The 24,363-nt window shown below is 39.1% G+C and overlaps 2 protein-coding genes across 7 annotated transcripts in view; one reads left to right on the plus strand and one right to left on the minus strand.

The window, feature by feature from the left end:
* MAPK10 (mitogen-activated protein kinase 10) overlaps positions 1-1,740 on the plus strand; it is a 355,433-nt gene extending 353,693 nt beyond the window's left edge. For 2 of the 4 annotated variants that reach the window (XM_065877702.1, XM_065877699.1), the window contains exon 14: positions 835-1,740. In XM_065877702.1, coding sequence (XP_065733774.1) covers positions 835-977 — 143 coding nt within the window. In that variant the 3' untranslated portion in view covers positions 978-1,740. The remainder of the gene's footprint in view (positions 1-834) is intronic. The other 2 variants (XM_065877700.1, XM_065877703.1) reach the window with 1 other exon arrangement.
* A 14,614-nt stretch (positions 1,741-16,354) lies between these two features.
* Positions 16,355-24,363, minus strand: part of ARHGAP24 (Rho GTPase activating protein 24) — a 415,611-nt gene continuing 407,602 nt past the window's right edge. For 2 of the 3 annotated variants that reach the window (XM_065877439.1, XM_065877440.1), the window contains 2 exons: positions 21,921-22,995; positions 16,848-17,091 (listed from right to left, as the gene is read on the minus strand). In XM_065877439.1, the coding sequence (XP_065733511.1) occupies positions 16,848-17,091; positions 21,921-22,995 (1,319 nt within the window). Of the gene's footprint in view, positions 17,092-21,920; positions 22,996-24,363 lie in introns of all 3 variants that reach the window. The other variant, XM_065877441.1, reaches the window with a different exon arrangement.

Here is a 24,363-nt window from a genome sequence, read left to right on the forward strand (position 1 = left end):
TTTTAAAAATTTTGCAAATTAATCTAAGTTAGTAATTCAGAGTTCTTATTTGGAGATTCCCAGGTAAGCAAGCCTGCTGGAAAGTAAACACACAATCAAGAGGTGTGCTCCGGCTTCTATTCTTTTTTTGGTCTATGGTAACTTTCATCCACAGTCCTAGTTGGCTTTTCTATATGGACTTTTAAGTTTGATGTCAAATTAATGACTATGTAATAATATTTACTTAATATACATTCATTTCTCTAGAGCTGTAGCCTCCAAGTAATTCTGATTTCTGGGCTTCCCCTCAGGCCATATTTCTGGGGTAGGCATCTTATGTGTGTTTGTTTTAGCTCACTGAATTTGAAAGCATCCAGGCTCAGATGATTACATTAAAGGGTTTTGCTCATTTGCCTTCTCCATAGAACAGTGGTCTTCAGCCCTTGACACCACAGTCTCTGGGGAGCTTTTAAAACATGCAAATGCCTTGACTTCACCCAAGGCCAACTGTATTACAATATTGGAGGTACAAGGGGTGATTGGGGTTTTTAGTGGTGTTTTATTGTTTATTTTTTTGTTTTCCTTTAAGAGCATTACAGGTGATCTCCAAGGTAGAGTGAGATTTGACAATTACTGCATTAGCCTGTGAATAACTTGTGACCAGGGATGCTGTGTTGTTATCTTGATTTTCACCATCTAATACAGTGCTCTGTATTCGTTGTTCTATGAAAGTTTGTTGAATGAGTGATGGAGCAGGCATCCCCTATCATATTTGCCCGTGCCTGCAACCTGAGTGACATTCAGCTGAGTCCAGTTCCAGGTTTAGTCATGTTGGTCTTCATTTTCTTAGCACAGGTGCAGCAGTGAACACCAGTGAGAGTCTCCCTCCATCCTCGTCTGTCAACGATATCTCCTCCATGTCCACTGACCAGACCCTGGCATCTGACACTGACAGCAGCCTGGAAGCCTCGGCAGGACCCCTGGGTTGTTGCAGGTGACTAGCCGCCTGCCTGCGAAACCCAGCGTTCTTCAGGAGATGATGTGATGGAACACACACACGCAGACATTCACGCACACACACAAACGCAGACATGCAACGACAAGAAAACAGCAAGGGAGAGAATCCAAGCCTAAAATTGAAACAAATCTTTCAGCCTGCTTCTTCTCCAGAGTTCTGTATTACAGCTAAGCCAAATGTATATTTAACTTCTAGTTGCTCTTGCTTTGGTCTTCTTCTAATGATGCTTACTACAGAAAGCAAATCAAACACAATTAGAGAAGCCTTTTCCATAAAGTGTAATTTTAATGGCTGCAGAACCAGCGACCTGTAACTGCCCTTTCAAATGGCATGACAAGGTGTGCAGTGGTCCCATCCAGCATGTGTGTGTCTCTATCTTGCATCTACCTGCTCCTTTTGGCCTAGTCAGATGGATGTAGATACAGATCCGCATGTGTCTGTATTCATACAGCATACTTACTTAGAGATGCTACTGTCCGTGTCCTCAGGGCTCTACCAAGACATCATGCACTGGGGTACCACATGGTCCATTTCATGTGATCTATTACTCTGACATAAACCCATCTGTAATATATTGCCAGTATATAAGCTATTTAGTTTGTTAATTGATTAAGCTGTATGTCTTACAAGAAAACATGTAAAGGGGGGAACATGGGGGGAGTGAGCTCTCTTGGACCCTTGAAGATGTAGCTTCCAAATTTGAACTGATTAAATGGCACCTGTATACCAATTTCTAGAAAGAACATATGTGATGCTTATATACAGTGTGGGGTGGGAAGGGGTAACAGTTTCCAGGTGCTAAATGTGTTTTGACCTTTAGAAGGAAGGCAGGAATAAAGGCTGAGGGTCTTTTCTCTGATAGAGAGTGGTGGGGCAGTGTGGAGGAAGGCCTGAAGGAGATTATTAGCCAGATACTAAGAGACACCAACATTCATATTTTAGAAAGGAGACCCCATTTGCTGTTTACAAATTATGTGTCACAACTGTCAGGTGAAGAGGCAGGGTTAGTGTGTACATATCTGATGGTAAGAACCCTTCCCTGAAACAGAGTGGAATTGCTTCCGTACGGTATCCCTAACAGAAAATGAGCCTACCTAGGCTATTTTCAGATTGTAAGTTGTGTTTTCCATGAGTGTGCTACTTTCCAGGTTTATACCTTGCCAAGGTCTTATTTAGAGAAGAAATATTACTGCCCTCTTCTAGAATTAAAAAAAAATTACTTAAAAAATACCCAAAGCCCAGGGTGATCCTCAGGTTAGCCTTTGAAAACATTTCCACAGACATTCCTCAGGGGTTTCTGCGACTCCTTAATATGGCTGATGTTTCATGTTTATTTGTTTATTTCATACATTTCAACAATCCAAGAAGGGCTGATCATCTGAATTTTGTACCGCAGGTGACATGACAGCAATAACTCTGCCCATAAGTTACTGCTGCTAAGTAGCTTTAGCAATAGAGTGTCTTAAAAGCCATGAAGAATTTATGTCAATGTTTAGCAAAATCTCCTGAATTTAGCTCAAATTAAATGAAAGTGCTTTCCTGGGCACTTAAGGAGGCACTGTGAAACATCCTGGTTCTATACAAGGCGATACCAGGGTGACTTCTCAGCAATAATAGGGACCAGGTCGAGGCTTCTCTTCTTATTCACTTTGGTGAAGTATTCATCACAGCTCTTTGCACTCTGACCATTTTGGTGCTCACCAGTGCGGTGGTATTTCACCTGAAGAAGAAGTGAAACGCATGGGATGGGTGGTTGATATGTGTGAGATGACTGGCAAATGGAATCCCTTTGAAAACAGAGCAGACAAGAATGCCAGTGCTCTGAAAACTGCCTTAAACACAACAGTAGGAAAGCTGTATCTCTTTTCAAGCAATAGAGTCAACCCTGACCATCGCCGTGGGAGCAATGCTGCCATTTATGGTATTGCTTCACACAGTAGGATTCATGACAAGAGGTCATTTGTTTCAAATGGAGAGAAAAAAACGTTAGACTGTGCCGCTTGTCTCCTGGAATAGCAGGGGACCAGTTTCTCTATCTTGCTGCCAGAGTTTTTGGTTAATATTGCAGACAACCTGATTTTAAAAATGCTTCCCCAATCACATGAGCTTTCTCAATTTTCTTTCTGTCACACTCCCTCAACCCCCTCCCCCGTTTTTAAAGCTTCTCTTCTCTGTATTCCCTTTTCTTTGCTTATCTTCTTTCTCCATGCTCTTCTCTTGCTATACCTGTGGCCTTTCTACTCCCGGCTCTTTAATCACACAGAATTGAGTGCAGAGAGCAGGCAGCTGTTGAAAGAGAGTCACAAGGGAAATTTCATCGGCCACAAAATGACATCAGAAAACAGAAGAAAATCTCCAGCCAGCATCTTAGAACTGCTTGACAGTTAGACTCTCTCTCATGTCTGCAGAAGTGATTTTTTTTTTCAATCAGATGAAACCAGGCAAGAACTAGCCAATGCCCCTCCCCTGCTATTGCCACCTTCCCTAAACTCTACTAGTCTGATCTCTCCTGTTGTATGGCTCTTGGGGGCTGATTCCCTTTAGCCAGAACTCCCTATGGACAAGAAAAAATGAAACAAATCCTTCATAGTGAAATATCATGTACAAATTGAGCTAAGGGTTAGCTTCTTGACTGCTTATAGAATTAATTTTCCTAGGTTGTCAAAGCAAGACAGGTGATGGGCCAACAAAGAGAATAATCATTTCAAAAGCCCGCTGGTCCTTCACAATCTTGGGTCCATTTTATTATAGTATCTTCAGGAGGTGATTATGTTATTACCAAATTCAGAGAATATACTATGTTCTGCAATGAGTCTTCTTTTCTTAAAAAAAACAAATGTTTCCTGTATAGTCACCTATTACTTCCAAAGGACTCTCTTGCTTTTCAGGCAGAGAAGTGTCAAGTCACCTAGTCTATATTCTTGGAAAAAGTGAAGGTCCTGCCTGTAATTGGGGGTTTCCTTTCAGAATGTGAAGTTGGCACACTGAGAGGCCTAACCTGTCACTTCCTATATGGCAAGTAGTTTCACAACGATCCTTAAAGAAGTGTTTTATAGTATTTTGTAGGAGGGATAGCTGTATGCCTATGTGCAGGAGGAACTAGATTGTTGGGAGATCTTGGCAAAACCACCACTACCAGTTTGATTTTTTTATATGTATTTTGTGGGCCAATGTGTTAAAAAGAGATACACTGGCCTTACAACCAAATTTCTTCTTGTGGAATAAAAACTGATAATAATCTTGCATCTTCAAGAATCTGATGACTGAGCTTTGAGGGAATGTACCCCACAAGTGCACCAGAGTCTGGTCAGTTCCCTCCAATTGGAGTAAACTATTTAATTGAGGGCCAAGGAGCTGGATAGTTTTTTTCTCAATCTTTTATCATTATCAGAAAATTATTACCTGTGGATACTGATAGCAGCTGACTGATAAATCCGAAAATAGGCCTTGACAAATGGAATAAGTAGAATAGGTGAGATTACATAAATCCTTTTATGACCTGCCAGGGGAAAAAAGAAAACAATAAGGAAAACAGACTTTTAAATTTTAACTAGTCACTGCAAAATCTAAATTCTGCAAAGTCTATTTCTATTTGATTCTCTTAACATATGACAATCTAAATCTTAAAAGCATTATGCTCTGCACAGAACACGATCATCAGCTTTGCTGAAAAAGTTATCTTCTATAGCTCAGAGAAAGGGATCAAGCTGCCCCAGGAATCTTTGAGCCCACCCACTTTGGGTCTGAGGAGGAATCCCACCCCTGCCCTACTCACAATACCCCACACGTGTTTTAATTGTGAAAGACAGACATTTTCCACAGATACCATTGAACCAAGAATGGAAACTCTTTTCTCTAAGAACAACAATCAAGTTATAATGTAAATAGTTATATTAATTATTTTCCATGTGATTAAAATATAAGATTTTATTTCTTTTAGCATTTGGGCAGTTTTTTCGCTGTCTGAAATGGCTCACATTGACACATTTCCTTGGTCAGCAAGCTGAAATGGAAGGCCTCTGTATATGGACTCTTGTATATCTAACTTTTGATTACGTGGGACCAATGGCCAGTATAATCTAATGGACACAAATCTCCCACCCCTAGTTAGCATTAAACTGTTCACCTTGCCATGTCTATCTTGCGATAAGACCTGACTTGAATCTGCCTGTTATTCTGCATGATTGGACTCCAAAGACTACTACAAATGATGAGAATTGTCCTGTGTCCGTGTTCATAAAACGGACTTAAAACCCACACCCATATTCATACACATCTCACCTCTACAATTCTAGATCAATCCTGGAAGGCAAAACTACGTAAATCCAGTTTCTCTGCAAGGTCTTAGTGGTAAGAACTGAAAGTCAGCCTGATGGATCAAATGCACTTCAGTGATGTTTAATAAGGATTTGAAATTATTTAAATCATTTCTGTGTTCTTTCTCTCTTTTTAAATTTTTTTTCTTTTGTTTTCAAAATGTTGGTGGAACAAGAGGGCGAATGAGGGGAAAAATTTGGCTTTTTTGAACTCTTTGTAGGTGGATACTATGTTGATACATTATGATTTCTGTTTCTTATGAACTATTAAAAACTAGAGCAAATATGCTTCCAGTAACATAAAACCAAATCCAAATCCAGAATTTGTTGGAGTTTGCCTTGTTGCCAGTGGCTGTTGTTCTGCTCACTGTCTTGGGTTTCATGTCCTGACAGTAACTCTGAAGCATCTCACATTTCATCATGTGGTCTGATTGTGCCAGGGAATAAATAAGAAATGAGGAATGACCTACTTTTTCACTGTGGGTAATGAGTGTGTAATATGTATGTGACCAGGCAGAAGGCTGTGCTTTCATTTGAGATTGGTTTCTTCTAAAAATGACCTTCTTTTCTATCTAGGGATATTGGTTGTACATCTGCAATTCAGTAAGTTTCCTTTAAAGTATAAGATTGATGGAAAGGAAAAAATAATTTTCTGGAAGTATTAGGTGACTAAAACAGTGTTAAATATCTTAGGTTAATTCATTAGAATTTCTAATCAGTTTAATTATTACTCGAGAGCGGGTAAAAGATTTTTTTTTGTCTACGTGGTAGCCAACCTTAATATCTCAAACTCCTTGGTGAATTTTTTAAATTATGATTTTGTGTCTTGATAAGGTCACCAAACCCATGTTAATTAGTGTCTGACAGTGTTGAGGAATGGCCCTTCTATTTCTGTAAATAAAACATTTTGTTTAACCAGTTAACTATTAGAAAAAAATCTGGAAGATAAACATACCTATTCTTTTGCGTTAACACAATTTATCCTTTTATTTATAAGAAAAATAGAAACCCAAAGTCTTTTGTTATCTCTGGCATAGATTTTATTCTAATTTAAACCACAGATCTTTACTCTCTTAGTAAAATAAGTTTAAAAGTGGCCAAATATAGGTACCTGAAAATACCCACAATATTAAGATGGGAAATTAAATTCCACAAGATTGCTTATGGAGAGAAAGGGTCAGAAGGAATTATTGGTGCATACCAGGTACCATAAAATGTTACCAAATATTTGGGTAAGTTTGACCCAGTTTGCAGTAAGAAGAAAGGTGTCTTGAAAACTACCTTATGCAGCAACCAGTCTAGAAGGAGGATTCTGTTTGTTCAGTAGTTGAACTGGGTTTTACCCAAGATAGAGATTTTTTGACCTTACCGATTTATCAGAATGATATTTTTTACTTGTTGCGTGCCTTTCCTCCCAGCTTTTTGAAAGGCATGCCTGGAAGACATTTGCAACTAGTGAAACACACTGAAAATCCCACTGTCTCAGATCAGTTCACGTCAGGGACCAATGAACGTGGCAAGTCATGTCCCTCAGGTCCAGACTGAATTCCATCTGCTCATTCTTTTAGATCAGTGTGTTCTGTTTTAGTTACTGAAACAAGCTGTAAAAATGCACAGTTCTTGAGCACATGAAATGTGATGGCACATACACAAATAAGAGTCAAATGCCCCTTTGAAATTTCCCATCCTCTCTATGTCACATATTTCTTGCTTTAAAGATATGCTTATCCTAGTATAAAACCCAATGTAAAATGTCTGAAATGCAATTTAGAGGATTTAAGCTTTACTCCATGGAGTGAGTGACTTCACTTCCTTGTCACTGAACTTCTGATACTGTCCTTCCCTGAATTCTTGTCTGGAATCCTTCTGTTTACCCAGCAGTCCACATTGTCTGCAACTCAAAAGCAGGTGCAAAATGTTATTCATCTTAAAAACTCTTCCACACTCTGCCTAGAAAAGTGTATCACTCATAGTTTGCCTTCCATTAACACTTTTATATTCACATTTGTGAAAATATTGTCTGTGAACAGTTATACACAAAATCAATTTTTATAACCCAAATAATATTTTACATGAACTAAGGAAACTAGTAATATTAAAGGACTTCTTTTATGAAAGGAAGACTTTCAAAAAGCAATTGCTTCTTCCTTAATGTTAACATTTTGCAAACTTCAATTTGGTGCAAATCAAGCTCTAAGAAGATTGCTCTAAATTTCTAGTTTAATTTCTGAGGTACGTTCTTAAGTGGTACATTCATCCACTCCAAAAATATTTATTGAACATCTATTTATGTGTCCTAGGTAGGAGACAAATACAGTATAGTCCTTATCCTCACAACTTCAGAGTAACTTAATCTTTCAGTTTAAAAATAAGTGGTTAAAGCAAAAAAACATTTAACTCATTTGTTTACTTTTTTTAAAAATAATAATGTATTCAAATTAGTGGTGTGACTTGAATGATTCCATTTTTATTATTCTCTTAAAGCAATGAAACAAGAAATTTGCTTCTTTCAATATTATTATTTTGTCTAATTGCATGTAAACACACTTAATGAATCAGCATAAGAAAACTTTGGATATTTTCCATGTCATTATAGGAGATGAAAACATTTTTTACAATTTATTTAAAAAATAGCATAAAGATGAAAGATACAAGTAGGTCTGCACTAACTCAATGAGGAAATATATGTATCTTTACTCTCACTCTTTTTTTGTTGTTGTTTTTTGCGGTACGCGGGCCTCTCACTGTTGTGGCCTCTCCCATTACGGAGCACAGGCTCCGGACATGCAGGCCCAGCAGCCATGGCTCACGGGCCCAGCCGCTCCATGGCATGTGGGATCTTCCCAGACCGGGGCATGAACCCGTGTCCCCTGCATCAGCAGGCGGACTCTCAACCACTGCGCCACCAGGGAAGCCCTATTCTCACTCTTTTAATCAAAAGATTTACCGCTATCTTTTGGTAGGTCTTAAAAAAATTGTCAGTCACCAGATAAAGGGAGAAATATGATGACATTTTGAGATGTTGTCAATAACTTATGATATTTGTATCCTGGAAAAAATAGATTAAAATTTCAGAGGCTAAAAAACAACAACAAAATAGAATGGATGCTTTTTTTCTACATTATATAAAGTTATTTTGATACACGTTTCCTCTGAGAGCTATTAAGCCTGGATGCTGAGATTGAGGCTCATATTTCTGGCATCAAAATCTCCAGATAAGCAAATGATATCACAACGTGTACTGGAGTCTCTCTGCAGTGATGCTCTCATACGAAGCCAAATCTCTGAAATTTGTTTAGTCTGTAAGTGATGAATGGAGCCCTAAAATAGGATAGAATTTAGTCATTTAATATTTTTTATTAGCAACTCCAACTCAGAACATCCCTGAATATATAAACCAGAAATTTGGCATTGAACTCTGAATATTCACTCAACTCATGCCACAAATATTGCTTGAGCCCTTCAGTTTTCTGAGGATTATTCTATGCACACATAGTTGTGATCAATTCAGGCAACCTTTCTGCCTTCATGTAGTCTACATTCTAATGGAGAAGTAAGGTCATGGATAGCACTAAGAAGACAGACAAAGCAGGATAAAAGAATAAGGCATGAAAAAGGGTGCCATTTAGTGGAGGTGGTCAGGGCAGGCCTTTCAGAGAGGTGATATTTGAGCAGAGACCTGAATAAAGTGAGGGAATGAGCCATATCAGTATCTGAGGGAAAAGCAAGTGTAAAGGCCCTGGAGTAAGAGCTTGCTTGTATATATAAGGAATGGCAAAGAGTCTTGTGGATGAAGCATAATGGACAAGATTAGTGTGATAATAAATGAAACTGGAGAGGTAAGCAGGGTTAGAGCATAGCAAGATCTTGGGATTTTATTCTAAACATGGGAAGATGATGGATAGATCTAAGCATGGAAATAGTATAATCTAATTTTTCTTTTTGAAAGGATCCCTCTGGCTGAGTAGAGAGAGGAGGTTAAGAAGAAAGAGAAGAAAGATAAGAATGGAAATGAAGAATCCATTGTAGGGTGTAACAGTAGTCCAGAAAGAAATGATTGGGCTTGAACTAAAAAGTGCTGATGCTGAGAAGGGGTTGGATTCAGGATCTAATTAAGGATACATTGTGAAGGCAGAGTTGACAAGATTTGCTGATGGATTGATATGTGATATGAAAGAAAGAGATCAAGGAATGACTCTGGATTTTTAAGAAATCTAAACCACAAGGTAAATGATAGTGCAGTTGACTGTGAACAATGGGTTAGGAGCATATTTGGGAAGGAAATCATATTTGTTGTTGGAAATAGTTGATGATTAGATATTCAAGTGAAGTAGCTGGAGTATCTACGAGGCTGGAGTTAAGGGAAGAGATTGAGCTGAAACATAAATCTGAGAGTAGTCAGCTTATAAGTGTTCATTGAAACCAGATTATATGAGACCATTAAGAAACTGAGTATAGATAAAGAAGAAGAGTCTAAAGATGGACGCACCTCTTGTTCCAACCTATAGAAATCAGGAACAGGAGAGTATTCTAAGGAATGTCCAGTGAAGTAGAGGGAAAACCAGGAGCTGGCGCTGTCCTGGAAGCCAAATAAAGATGTTTCAAAAATGAGGGAGTGAGCACCAGGGACAATGCCACTGAGTGGCTGAGTAAGATGGGAACTGAAGATTGACAATTGGACTTGATTTTGTGAAGGCCATGGCTGACCTTGTCTACAGTGGTTTCTCTGCAATTTTGGGCAAGAAAGCATGACTCCAGTGAATTTAAGAGAACATGGGAGGTGAGAAGTTAAGAACAAGTATAGAAAATTGAAGAATTGTTTTTCTAAAAAGTGAAGCAGAAGAATGATATTGAAATTAGTCATACATAGGATATGAGGAGAGGATTTTTAAAAAGTTATTACAGCATGGGTATATGTTGGTGGGACTAACATTTAAGAGCAAAATGTGTAATGCAAGACAGAAAGAGTATTTATCTGAAGGAGCAATGCTCTTGAAAAGGCCAAAGGAGTGGGTGCTCTAAGAGGAACGGTTGGCCTGGTTGGAGCAGACAACACAGTCATTAGAGCAGGAGCTAAAGTGATGTATACAGGACAGGTGTAGGTTGTTTGCTAGATATGTTGATGAAACATAAAAACATAGTCTTCTGATTTCTTTTCTCAGTAAAAACAGGGAATCAGTAAGTAAACTTATATAAGTAAAGTTGTCAGCTGAAAATGAGGATGGGAAGAGTTCATGGAGGCTTAAGAAGTATGAGATAGACCTTAGAAAGTATGAAGATAAGTTACTGAACAATGATGAGGTCCATGTGAGCCATATTTTTATAAATATAAGATAGACAAGTCAATTGGTGGTCTTCTGCTCTTCAGTCATGTTTAGTTTCTTAGGTGCAGGTTCGTAGGAAGCAGAAATTAGATTTAGCCAAATTTGGGTTTTTTTTTGTTTTGTTTTGTTTTGTTTTGTTTTCTTCTCAGATGAGTGGAGTGGTGGAAGAGAAGATGAAGGGATTTGAGGATGGAGACAAGAGAATAAATATGATGAGGAACCACAGAAGCTAAGTTGGTCAAGGAGGGAAGCAATGACATGAGGGGATGATGGTCCGTGAAAATTTAAGGAAGTCCATGGCTCAGAGATACTCTGGGAGTAGGCAAGCATTGTTGGAGTGGTGGTGCCAAAGGCAATGACCTAGAAAGAGAAGAGGTGATGATCAGAGAGTAGAGGCTTGGAACAGATATTTTGGTGATGGTGCAGTTGTTGGTAACAACACAGTGTGAGGTCAACCTTGCACACAGGTGGCTGATGTTCAGGCAAAGGGAGAACAAGATTTTTCAGAAGTGAGCAGGTCAAGGAGCTGTATGGCCAGGTTGGTGGATGGCACATGAGTACGGGTGGGGGAAAAACAGTTGATTAGGTGCTGAAATATTCTTTCATGTGACATGTGCTTCCAAGGAGGTTCTTAGGGAGGACAGAGGATCAAAGCTCTGAAAGTAGCAGCAAAGAGCCAAGCAAGACCTACATTTGCTTCAGCCTAATGATACGCTGGTTGTAGGAAGGAAAAATAGCCATCCTTGAGAGGGCTACTGGGGAGCTGTGTCTTCAGGAAGTAGCTATTCTTCATAGATGTAAGGGAGGTTGCTGGTAGCTTTTAGATGTAGAAGGTGTAATGGAAAGTTTGGGGAAGGGGAGGGGGGATCAGAGTTTGAAGCAAATGGGGGAATGTGCTGAGCAATGTGGTGATGAGCTCACAGTAGGCAAGTGACATGGAGTGTGAACTACTTTGGTGAAAAATAATGGAGGGTGAGGTGTGATGGCCCAACCCTGGGATGACTTTTGTGTGGGGTACATAGTCAATTCTAATGAATCATAAGGAGGCTGGGAACATGTGTGTTGGGAGGAGAGGACTGGGATGGACATGGTGTTTTCACCAGTTCTTAAAGGGCTTCCCTCAGAGCTAAGAGACAACTTTGCTCAAAGCAGAGAGTCCAATCTGACTCATGATTCAAACAATTCAGTAATATCCTGTTACCCGTACTGTCTACTTAAGAAAGGGACCCCTACCTGTGTGGGCTGGTCTCACCTGGGCTTGACCCTGGAGGGGCCATAATGGTAGCAGCTACACGTAGTCCAGAAATAAGAGTTGTTCAGCCCTGGACCTGATTCACAAGTTGTGAGTTAAAAAACACACTTTTCATCAGCTAAACTTTCTATTTGAAGCTCTACTGTAAGTCCAGTAAATTTCAGCTGCCTGGGGAACTGTTAGTGTTCCAAGTCACTTTGCAAAAGAGGCCCTTGAGCTGGGCAGTGTTAACGTTCAACTCATTCTCCACTGGTGCTGTTAAGAAGACTATAAAGAGAATAATGAAATAGACCTTTGGGAGCCACAAATCCAGCACTCTTTCCCTGTAGTTTATGAATTCAAACAAGGTAAAATGTGTCCAGCTCTGGCTGCTTTCTTGGAATAAAAGAGTGGAAGGCACCTGGGTCCTAAGTGTGTTTTCCGGTCTCGTGGGGTGCGGGTAGGTTGTTACACACAAGACCACCTCGACGGCACAGGCTGGGTAGGTCTTTTTATATCATTAAAAAGACTCCCTAGACTCTGCACCACAGGCATCTTTGCATGTGCTGTTCCACGCATGCTCCAGGGAGGTCTCTGCCCCAAACCACCTCCCTGTCTGCTAACTTACAACTCATCCTTCAGGGCTTACATCATAGTCATGGCTCGTGCCCAGCCTCACCTCTGTGACCCCTATGTCCACAGTACATCATCTCATGTGGTAATTATTGTGAACTAGGTATCCCAGGGCACATAGCACAGTGCTGGCCTGGCTTATGGAGGCCTTCAATAAATACTCGCTAACAGTGATGCTGATGTAAGTGTAGGTATGTTCACTGGCCCATATTCTTAGGCACTTTCATTGTATTTTACCCAATACCTTTAATGCCCAATGTCTTCCTCAGTGTCCACATAGACAGAGTTGTTGCAAAACAGTTACAGGTGGTTCTTTAGACATTATTCCCAGATCACAGCTGTAATTGTATTAACTCAGAATAGAAAGGATGCTTTGGGTTGCCTCTTCCTTGTCATCGTCTCTGGCAGATTATCTGAGAAAAGATGAAATTAGAGTACTTGGGAAGGGGACACAATTATATCCTCTGCTGCTGTGCATGCTAGTGTTTCATTGCCGGCCTGTTTCCTGAGGCCAGAATCTTGTTGTGTTCTCTAGAAGCTGCAGCACCCTTTCAATAGAAGTAATCTGAGGGCTGACAACTACTATTTATTGAGCACTTACTATACTCCAGGTACTGTGCTGATCATTTCACTTAATCATTTCTCGAAAAAATTCAGTGAGGAAGAGGCACTATTATTATCCCTATTTGATGGAAAGGCAAATTTAGGCTTACAAACATTATGTAATTTTTCTTAAGTTTGTGCATCTAATAAATGGCAGAGTTGGAATTTTGATCCAGGTCTCTGAATCCAAAAGTTCACGCATATTCTTTTCTAGGATGCTACTCTAAGCAGAACACAGATCTGCAATGTAAGGAACACTGGGGTTTGTGGTTGGCTTCCCAGTCTTTAATCCTCTCCTGAATTTCCAAGGGGAGATAATTATATATCAGTGATTTAAACTATCCTACCTGGGAATAACCTACTTTTTTTAAAAGGAGCCCTCCTCACCTTGTGAATAAATAGGAACGACATTATTTAAATTCCACTTGGAGTTTTTCATCAGTTCATAATAAAGTTACATGTAAAATCTACATTTCAGTTGGCTTCATGTCCTAGGCACTTCTATATTAAATGTTCTCTAAAGGATACCCGGCCATATAGTTTGGTGAGTAAAACCAATACTATAGACTCAACACTTGGAAGCAAATCTTTTCTCCTGAGCTCATAATTTAAGAATCATTGCAGTTGCCTAAAGAGTTTTAAAGAAGTGTATACAGGACGTGGCAAATGAACCTTTGATACTACTTACTTATTTCCAATTTATTCTTATGTCAATTTGCAGTTGATTTTTTTCTAGGCTTTCAGGAGAGTTAATATAAGAACCAGTAGAAACCCAGATGGACAAGATGTTCATAGTATCCATTGATTGGAGATCATCATCACTGAGATTTATAGTTAAAATTAATCACAATATCCCTCATAAATCAAAGGCCAAATTTACTGCTAACTCTCCATGCTGGCACTCTGTGGCATAATAATGCTGTAGGTGGAGAGATTTAAGATCAATGAGATATTATTCTCATGCCTTAAGAAGCTCCATTTATCAATATAGCTATCAATGGAGCTAAGTGGCAGGCACTTTGTAGGAGTTATCTCCACTTTACAGATGAAAAAACTGAGGTTCAGGGAGGTTAAATGACTTGTCATTGCCTTGCATATCTTGCCTAAGGCATGTTGAGATGCATATCTTAGTCTGTCTGGCTCTCATCTGCAATTATCGTTCAATCCCCCTTGGTGCTTCTTAACTTGGTGAAGAAAATAATCAGACATGGGAAAGGCTAAAAGAGATATACCCAAATTGGGAGCACAAAAGGTAACTCACTCTGCGTTGAGATCCTAGGAAGCGCCATAGAGGAGCTGACATTTGATTTGGCAAAAAAAAAAAAAAACCATGGTAGGAGTGTGCTAGATAGAAGGAAGGCAGTCAAGATGGGCACAATAATAGGAGGTGGAAAGTTCCAGAGGCATGAAATAGCATGGCAGGCGTGGGGCGAAGTGGCAGGAGATGAGAATGAAACTCAGGTTAGAGTCGTATACACTGTGTGAAGGGCATTTGAATGTTATTAGCAAGACTACAATATGATCAGAAGAGTGACTTAGAAAGGGCAGTCTGCAAATGAAAGTAGAGGAGAGATATTGGAACACAAGTGGCTGGGTGCGATGCTTTCTTTGAGAGATGGGGAGAAACTGATCAAAGAGAGCAGATGAAAAAGGTGAGGATGGGTGGACTAAACAGTACTTGGTGAGTGAATTTAAAAGTGAAGAAGAGGGCAGAGTAGAGAAAAATCAGAGTTAACATTTATGGAGTCCATCCTGTATACTAGGTGCCGTTCTCAGCCTAATACAAGCTACCTCATTGAAACCACTTAACAAATCTGTGAGAGCAGTACTTTTATTATTCCCATTCTACAGATGTAAAAAAGGATGCATAGAAAATTCAGCAACAGCTGGCAAATTGGAGAAAATGTGAACACAGGCAGTTTGACTGCATAGCCTTTGATTTTTACTATTGTATCATACAGCTCCCTGGATGAGTCTGAGGTTTTTGTCAACAAAGACAGGGACTGGGAAAAGATGAAAAGGTAGAGAGAGCTATTGAGATCATTTTTACACATTTTGAGCTTGAATTTCCTTTAGGATATCCAGGTGGGAGTATCTTGTTAAAGAATTGGAAAGAGAGAGAAAAGGGAACTAAAGATAAAGAAGGTATTGCTACATAGACAGTGGTTGATACCAAAGGACCACGTAAGCTTGTTCTGTGTAAGGATATAAACAAAAGCAGCACAGTGACAAGAATGAACTCTGTAAAGTCTACTGTCCCCTTGAAAATAAATACAAACATAGAACCTTCAAACAACATGAATCCCATAAACTCAAGTAGTATTTATTTCCAATTTTACCTTTTGTGACTTTCTGTTCTAGTGTGACAAAGATTTATTTCGATCATTGCCTCATCGAACTGTGAATTTTTCTCAGTCTCTGGCAGATTATCTGAGAAAAGATGAAATTAGAAGCCCTGGGCTTCTCCAGAAAGTTATCATTACTGATGTTCACAAATTTATCAAAACTGGACCTTTAAAGATTCACATTTTAAATTTATTGTGAATAAATATTTTTGACAGGGGAGAATACTGTACAAATTAGAAGCAAAATAGTTTCTTCCAATCTTGTCACCTCCTCCTTCTGGCCCCCTTCCCCTGCATCAGCTCCCTCTTGCCGCAAACTGCCTTTACCCTCTGTTGTGCTGAAAGAATCCTAGATGACAACAGAGCAGCCAGACTGAGTGAAAGCAGAATATATGGCACACACTCTAGCAGTTTAACTGAGAGAGACACAGTAATACTATTTCACTGTTTGCGTTGTGGGTGGGGAGGTGGGGGGCCGGGGTTGGAGTAGAGGACACGTGCTCAATGTAAGCACTGGTTAGCCAGCATTGTTCTTCAACTTCCCAATGGCAGGAAGAATCTCCCTCATAACCATCCAGTAGAAGGACAGAGTAATTCAAGGCATGACTGCTTAAATGCTCTTTTTTATAAAAAACATGCTTCCCGTCTAAGGTGCATCCTGCATAGGAGACATACATCTGTGGAATGGGCAAGGCAGACCAGGGGGCTTGAGAAGGGGACTTTTTTACATGGTCCAAAATCTCCTGTGTCAAAGCATCTCACCAAGAAAACTGAGCAGTGTCAAGGGCAGAATTTACAGAGCAATTCAAAGGTTCCTGGTGATTCTACCGTAATTTATAAAATTATTTACATTTCTCTTTTTGGTCATGGCAAGGTCCATTGGCACAAACAGCACAGCCACAAAGTATTCTTTTTGATTTTAATAACTCATCTTATATATATTTATATATCTGCTTATTTTCATTTCCTCAGCAAAAGGGGAAATAAAAATATTGATCTATAAAATAAGCTGATGATAACACAATGCCAAAAATAGCTTAAGTGCAAGGGGTGAAGCTTGAAAGCAAGCTAAACTGCAATGACATACTGATTTAACATTTTAAATACAAGACTTGCAATAAAATAATTATTGAGATATGCTTCTCATTTTTAGTTTACTTTTTAAAAACTACTCTATATACACATATCCAGTTGTAACACTTGACAGTAGCATTATGGGGCATGATACAACTTTGGTACACATTGCAGATATGAATGGGCAATGTCTGTAAATGATATGTCTTCCCCAGTTAGAACTCTGTACATCCAGGTGACCAGCCACCTGATCCTATATAATATTCCCACCAGAACCCCCAGAGTCTTCCCCAGAGCCACTGGAGACAGTGGGAGAAATCAGCCTCACTGGATCCATATCGTGTTTCCTCTCTCGGTTCTCCTGGGTTCCACTGTCAGCTCCCCAAATGTGGAAAAAAACTGCTCCATTTCTTTCTGAAGCATGTCATTTCTCTTCTCTGCATCTTCTTTTGCTCGCTCGGCATTTCGCATTTTGATTTCTATCATTGTGAACTTTTTCCTTTCTTGATCCAGTTCATCGTGGAGGCTCATCATTTCTGTTTCCAAAGTCAAGTTTCGCTGTTCTAAGCTACAAAGGGTGGGGGAAGGAATAAGACATAAAGCAATTTTATTAATTTGAAATTCAAAAGGGCTAAAAAATATTTCCTAAACTGTCTCTGCAATGTTTAGGAAATTGGATTGAGCCTTTCAAATCAATGAAGCAAGGTCCACGGATTAAAAGGTGTATATATATTCTTTTTTTAACTGATTCCTAACATGATTTACTATCATTTTGTTGAGACCCCAAGACATCTCTTGAATGTACTTCATTGTCATTTGATAGCGAATTAATGAATTTTGGCAAAAAGAAGTCAGAGACCAATGTCATGGAGCACAGAATGGCAGAAGTAGGAGGCAACCTAAACCACAAAGCTTCCTGAATCATTATGTAAATCTGGCTTTACTAAAAGAAAGGTGGGGGGGGGGGGGAGTCTAATAAAGTTGGAAGAAAAAAAGGACAATTATTTTTGCTTTCTATCAAAGGAAAAAGAATGATAGTGAAAATGTCTCTGTTAGAAAGGTTAAGTCAACTGCTAAGAATGGGCTTCTCTGGGACATATAGAGTCCCATCATATAAAAGTGGTATTAACAGCAGTCACCGTATAGTAACAAGAGAGGTAGAGATTACATGTGTTGAATAAGTAATTCATCTGACATTCTGTGACAATGGAGTCCACCTAAGTAGCCTACTATCTAAAATTCTCACTGCCTTCCAAGTTAATATATCTTAAGATCTCTAGAGTTATATTTTTATAGGTTTATAGCTACATTCTTTTGGATAACTGTATAATTTTAGATAATTTCCTATAAACAGAGTTTTCCCAATAATCACTAAGTTCCAAAACATAATTTATTATTGCTGTTGTTCAAGGAGGAATAGTAAGAACTTGATTATTAGATGATGTGTCTTGGTAATGGCTGACATTTTAATTTCTCCTATTCTGAGCTAAAGTCCCAGGAGTATGTTTGAATTTGACATACTATTGAAATATGAAAGGCTAATGCACAGGTAGCTCTCAGAAAGCTGATTATTTTAATAATTTTCAAATTAAAATCTCAATTATTTTTCTGTTTTGAAATAATGAGTCCCATATGTTGATATTTCATCCAGATAATCATAAGAACACTTAAAGATGAATCTGCTCTCCCTTTGTAAGAAACTAGAATTTTTTAAAACGTCACATTCTATAATCAGTTTAGAAGGCCATTTTGACCACATGATCACATTTTTTACATAAAAACCTGGTAGTCACCCAGAATTATTTTACAATATATTCTCTTTTCTTTCTAAAGCTACTTATTTTAGAACTAAAAAAGCTGGAAGAAACTCAAGTTTAAATACCAAGGAAGACACCTTTTAAAAAATATACTAATGCATTTTACATAACAGTCACTCATATGAAACGTCCAAGAATCTAATAGACTGGGCTGAAAACAGAAGAAACCCCTCCCACTGTAAGCACAGATCAATGTTGGAAAAATATATAAGAAAAATATTTTTTAAAATACATAGCAAGGTTAAAAGAAATAAAAGAGCATCTTGAAGTTATCAGAACCAAGGAAGAAACTCAAATTTAGAACAGTAAATGGAAGCACATGAGGGGTATTGTTCCTGGATAGAAGCCCTGGAAGCTGTGACTAGGTTTTTATTTTGCTCATGGGGAGGAGGAGATCTCCAGTATAAAAGAGGCAGAAGGCTGAAAGTGATTCAACTGAGAGCTTGGAACATCAATTTTCTTTATGACAAAGAGAATACAAAAACTCTACTCATGGGCTGAGTGAAGTGACAGAATTAATCAGAAGAGAAAATAAATAAATGAGAAAACAGCTCTGAGGAAAAATTACCCAGAATTCCTCACGTAATGAAAAAAGATGAAAATGTAATATAAGAAAGAGAAGCTAACAGAGATGGAGAATGGATTAAGAAGGTCCAACATACTTTAATAAGGGTTGGAGAGACAGAAAATTGAGAAAAATGGGAAGATGAAATAAACAAAAATGGTGATGGATAAAAATACTCCAGAACTGAAAAAAATATGTCTTCAAATAATGAAACATAAAGTTTGAAAGTTAATGGAAATATATAGCAGAATGTTATTAATCAAAATAAAAGTTATATAGCAATATTAATATGAGAAAAAATATTTTGGGGCAAAAAGCATTATTACCATTACTTTATGATAAAAGGATCAATTCATCAGGGAGATATAAACAATTCTGAACTTTTATTCATCTAGCTGTATAGTTTCAAGTTATTCAATATAAAATATAACAAAATTATAAAGATAGATAAATCCACAAAAATTAGGAAATTTTAAGATAACTTTCTTAGAAATTATAGCTCTATCTGATGAAAATTAGGAGAAATGTAAAAGATTTGAACAGCTTGATTAACAGATTTGATCTATTGGTCATATATACAATCCCAAACCAATAATAAGTTAATAAATACTTCTTACAAGACCAAATAATTGATATCATACAAATGAATTTTTCTGACCACAATATGATAAAAGGAGAAGGTGAGGGAGGAGGGAATAACATCAAACTCACATGTTTAAAAACTAAAAATCATACATATCAATGATAGATAAAGTATAGCATCTATTTCTCTATCATCTTTCTATCTATCTAGGGATGTATGTACGTATGTGTGTATATATGTACGTATCTATTATCTATCTATCTCTATCTATCTATCTATCTATCTATCTATCTATCTATCATCTATCTATCCTTAATACTTGTAGGGTAGAGTTAAAAAGGAATTGAAAGACAAATGTATAATTCTAAACAGGAATGATCAAGAATTAACTAGAACAGTTACTTCTTATATTTCTGTGGCTTGGTCATGTGGCAGCTCCTCTGCCCTACTTTATCATGGACCTCTCCCTTTGCTTGTCACATGGGTAAAAATGCTACAGTGAAAGAGGCCAATGAATGACATTCTGCTGGAAGCTTCTATTATTTTATCAATGTCTCTAAAATGCACCATAGACTCAGAACATAAATGTAGCACCAATGTTCTCATAAATGAACCTGTACGTCTGCAACCATTCAGAATAATGTATTCCTATCCTAAGGTAAGTTTCAAGTGTTATCTCTTGCTTTTCAGTGCTAAGTGCTAATTTATCATCATGCCTTGGCAGCAATTCAGAGATTTGGTAGTCAGTGGTTCCAAAAACTACATTCAGAATGAAGAGTAGCCTTATAAGATGATGACTCCATTTTTCTTCTTATTTAAACCTCCTGTCACTTAGCATTATATAGGAAAATTCAAACCAAGTTTCTGTTTCCAAGAAAGTAACTTTTTCAATCTAACATATAAGAAGTATTTTTTTAATATTTACTTTACCATAGCTCTTAAAAATACATATCTTTTTGCTTGATAATTGATAAATGGATGGGAAACATTAAAATACATTAAGGTCAACTTTATATATAAAAATGAAACCACGTGGGATTTGGAGCCATGGAAGCATTTGAAGCAGGACAAAGACTGAGGTTCACAAACTATGAGGACCCTAAACAAGAAGGGGTCTACTAAGGCACAGTCTGGGACTGGGACTGAGGCCACTAGAGGGGTTACTTCAGGCTAAACTGAGCCTCAGGCCTTCTCTTGAGAGTGCAGTGTCCTTCCCTTATACTACACTGAACAGAGAACATAAAAACAATCAGTTTTGTAATTCTGTGACCTTGGTGAAATCGCGGGGTGTGCTGATGTTCAGGTTTCCAGCACAAGGTTGTATTTGTGAATCCTGGGCTCCATTCTCTGTATTCCTGCCTTTCAAGATGATGGAGCATCTAGCAGTCAGGGGTACTGTCAACACAGGATGCTCAGCCAATAGCCCATGTCTTGCCCAGGTTGCTTCTCTGAAGTTGCTAAGCCATCGCCACCTCGGTCAACTTATGAGAAGACGTCAACTGCTTTCAATTAGGTTTCAGCGCAACTGCTTCCTTATAATTCATATGTTTTGCTCCCCACTTAGGCTACAATTTCCATTGTCCATATGAATACACTTCATGCCATCACTTTTCTCAGAAACTTCCCTGGATTCCAATCCCAGAGTAAAAGCCAAAGACTTAAGATGATCCTGAAAGCTCTAAGGTACCTCTCTGAGCTCCTCACTTATTCCATCTCACGGCATTTCCACTCCTCCCAGGCATCTGCGTAGCTGCCTCTTTAACCTCCTATAAGGCCCTACACTTAGAATTACCCCTCACTAACACTTCTTACCCCTCTTCCCTGCTTTAGTCTTCTACTTAGCATGAGATCTATTTTACTTATTTATCTGTCTCCTCCAGTGGAATGGAAGCATGCTCCACGAGTGCTGAGTTTTTGTCTGTTTTATCCACTGCTGAATCCTTGGGGTCTGGGTCTGAGCTTGGGAGAGAACAGATACTCTCCCAGCATTCAGCAAAGGAAAAAATGAACAATAAAGATCTGTTTATTTCTCCAACGTCTCTTTATCCTCATTTCATCCTCTTCCTATGAGAACAGACTCCTTGTTCTGCACTCATCCCCTTCCGCTCCTCTCCCCAGCCCTCGAACACAAATCCACACATTTATTGACAAGATATAGTATTACTGAGCAACTGCTCTATGCCAGGGACAATGTGCAATGATTTCTTACATGCTTTCATGGCAGATACTGCTAGAATTTAAAATGTTCACATTAGGGAGCTGAGATTCACAGAGATGAAGTGAGTTTTCCCAAAGTCCCACAGCTTACAAATGGTGAAGCTACCCAGCTCTCTGACTTTGGAGTCAGCATATTTACCCTCTGGGTGAGCCTGTCTCATATTAGAAAGCTATCACACCCTCTCTGGCAGTTTGGGGCTCCAGATTTTCCTCACCTCTTTATCCTGGACTCATACTCTATCTTCTGTTTGGTCATTTCCTGCTTCAGGCTGGACACTAAACTATGCAGTGCGCTGTGGTTGCTGGTGTGGCCAACAAAGGTCTCACTGTTGTCACTGCTGCTGGTGGCACGACTACTTCGACCACCCACACTCCTCCGGTCACTTTTGTTTTCATAGTCCCCGGGGTGGGAAAGGTCGTCCTGTGGGGGCCCATCCAAAACGGGGTCCTCAAAGTTCCCACCGTAAAAGTCTTGTTCCGGGCAGGTGGTGGTGGAGGAGCGGCAGGAGTTGGAGTTCTCAGGGAGGGAGATTTCACAGGACGAAGTGGACCAGGTGGCACTGTCGATGCTCTGCTTGTCGTCAAGGCTCATCACGGAGAACTGTTGGTGGACGTTGTCATAGGTGGAGAGTCTGTTGTGCTGGCCCGACTCTCCAGCTTGCTCTTTCTGCTTGTTATCCCTCAGGGTCACGTAGCCATTGGGCAGCCAGCTCATGCTGCGACCATTCACGGGGTTCCCGAGGGTATCTGTGTTCAAAATGCCCATCCGCACCGTTCCGTTCTGTACACTGTGGGTGCCCATTTTGGTACCAGACCCCTTCAGGGAAGAGGTCCTTCTGGCCTGTAAGCTCCCATTGGGAGTGGTTTGGGCTTTCTCAAGTCCTTCTGCATTACTGCTGCTGAAGGACCCATTGGTGACTATCCCACTGCCCTTATTGAAGGCAGGATTCTTTTTGACCATGAGGGGGGGGCTCCTAGAGACATCCAGTTTGTGAACGCTATTCCTTGGGCTGTTGGTTTTGCTGCCTGATAGAGCTGTGGGGGATCCGTTATCCATGCTGCTTCTCTGGGGAGACTCAGACTTGTCCCAAGAGCACCGTCTTACAGGACTGTCCTTGGTATTAGTGTTCTCCTTGTTCTGTAGCTGACCCATGGTGGCTTTCTTCTGAAGGTCATTGTTGTTGTTGCTCACTCCATCCTGGGGCTTGCTTTGCAACTCTGCATCTTTGGGGAAGAGGCGATCATGTTTGCTAATCATCATTGACATCAACTGTTGGACCACCACAGTGCCTGGAATTGCACAGAAAACAAAATAGTATGAGTGAAACAGTTTTATTTCTTATTTTGAATGTGACTCTTAAAGAGTTATTAAAGAGTTCAGGTGAACATTCAGCATTATTATTAGCAGTGTCAAACTATATTCATAATGATGATAATAGCAATATTATCTATAGCAATATTAACTGCTAAAATTTCTTGAGCATTTAACATGAACTATACCAAGCACTTTACTTTTGTTAGTGTAGTTGGATTTAAAAAAAAAATCTATGAATAGATACTGTTCTATCTATCACTGTCTTATGAAAGTTAAGTAACTTGATCAGCATCCCAAAGCTATTAAGGAGAAAATGCAGGGCTTGAACCCAGAATTAATTAGTTCCAAAGACCAGCCTCTTCATTGTCACACATTTCTTGGAAGTTTAACATTTAATTAGGAAAAATCTTTCTTTGAGGAAGTCACTGTTATCTCTCATCAGACAATTGCCTCAAACTATCAAGACATTTGTAGTGGCATCTCAAAGTGGAACCCTATAAAATCTCCAGTGGATATATGGTCTGTCTTTATAATATAGCAAGACAATGAAGTTCCATACAACTTTTGCTCAGCATTCGAAACCTTCAGGGCATTTTAAGTGACATTAGCCAAAATGGTGTAATAAAGACCTACAAGAATCCTCTCCTCCATAAAAGCAACTGACAAAAATATTCTGAATCATCATTTGCAGAACTTTGGAAATTAAAGGCTTGTTGTAATCTGGAGAGTGTTTATTAAAAATAAAATCATTGAATCTTGGTACAGAATAGCAAGCACTGTGGTATTTTAACTCATCCTATTCCTATCCTCCTCTCTGCAGTGGCCTTGAAAACCAACAGCCCACAATCACAGTGGGAACCAGCAGTCTGGCAGCCACTGGAATGGGAAAAGCAGGGATGGAAATCCTTCAAAGTCCCATTCCCAAAGAATTGTCATTATTTTACTTGCTTGGTGGTTCCCTGGAAGACGCCACTCAAGAGGCTTGTCTTCATTTTATCTAAATAAGAATTTGACCAGGGTGAGCAACACTTTCTCAAGGCCATTTGTCAAAAACAATTAGGGGCTCTTTCATTTAAAATCATGTTTGCCTGAAGCAAGTGGATAACAGTTGAAGACAAACAATAGGCTAAACAAAAAGCTTAGAAGAAAAATCTGAGGAAAGAGACTTCCATAGGAGGTGTTGAAAAGCTCTGCTTTATTCCTGAGAATTTAGAAGATTACATGCATGCTTAGGGTTCTGTGCATGCCTAGGGCTATATGCATGCTCAGGAAAGAACTGAGAAGTCCCCAAACTCTCACCTCTGACTGATCTTGAGGCTCTGCACAAAAAGGATCTGAATGCT

This window comes from Phocoena phocoena, chromosome 5 (assembly GCF_963924675.1).
Source record: "Phocoena phocoena chromosome 5, mPhoPho1.1, whole genome shotgun sequence".
Taxonomy (NCBI): Eukaryota; Metazoa; Chordata; class Mammalia; order Artiodactyla; family Phocoenidae; genus Phocoena; species Phocoena phocoena.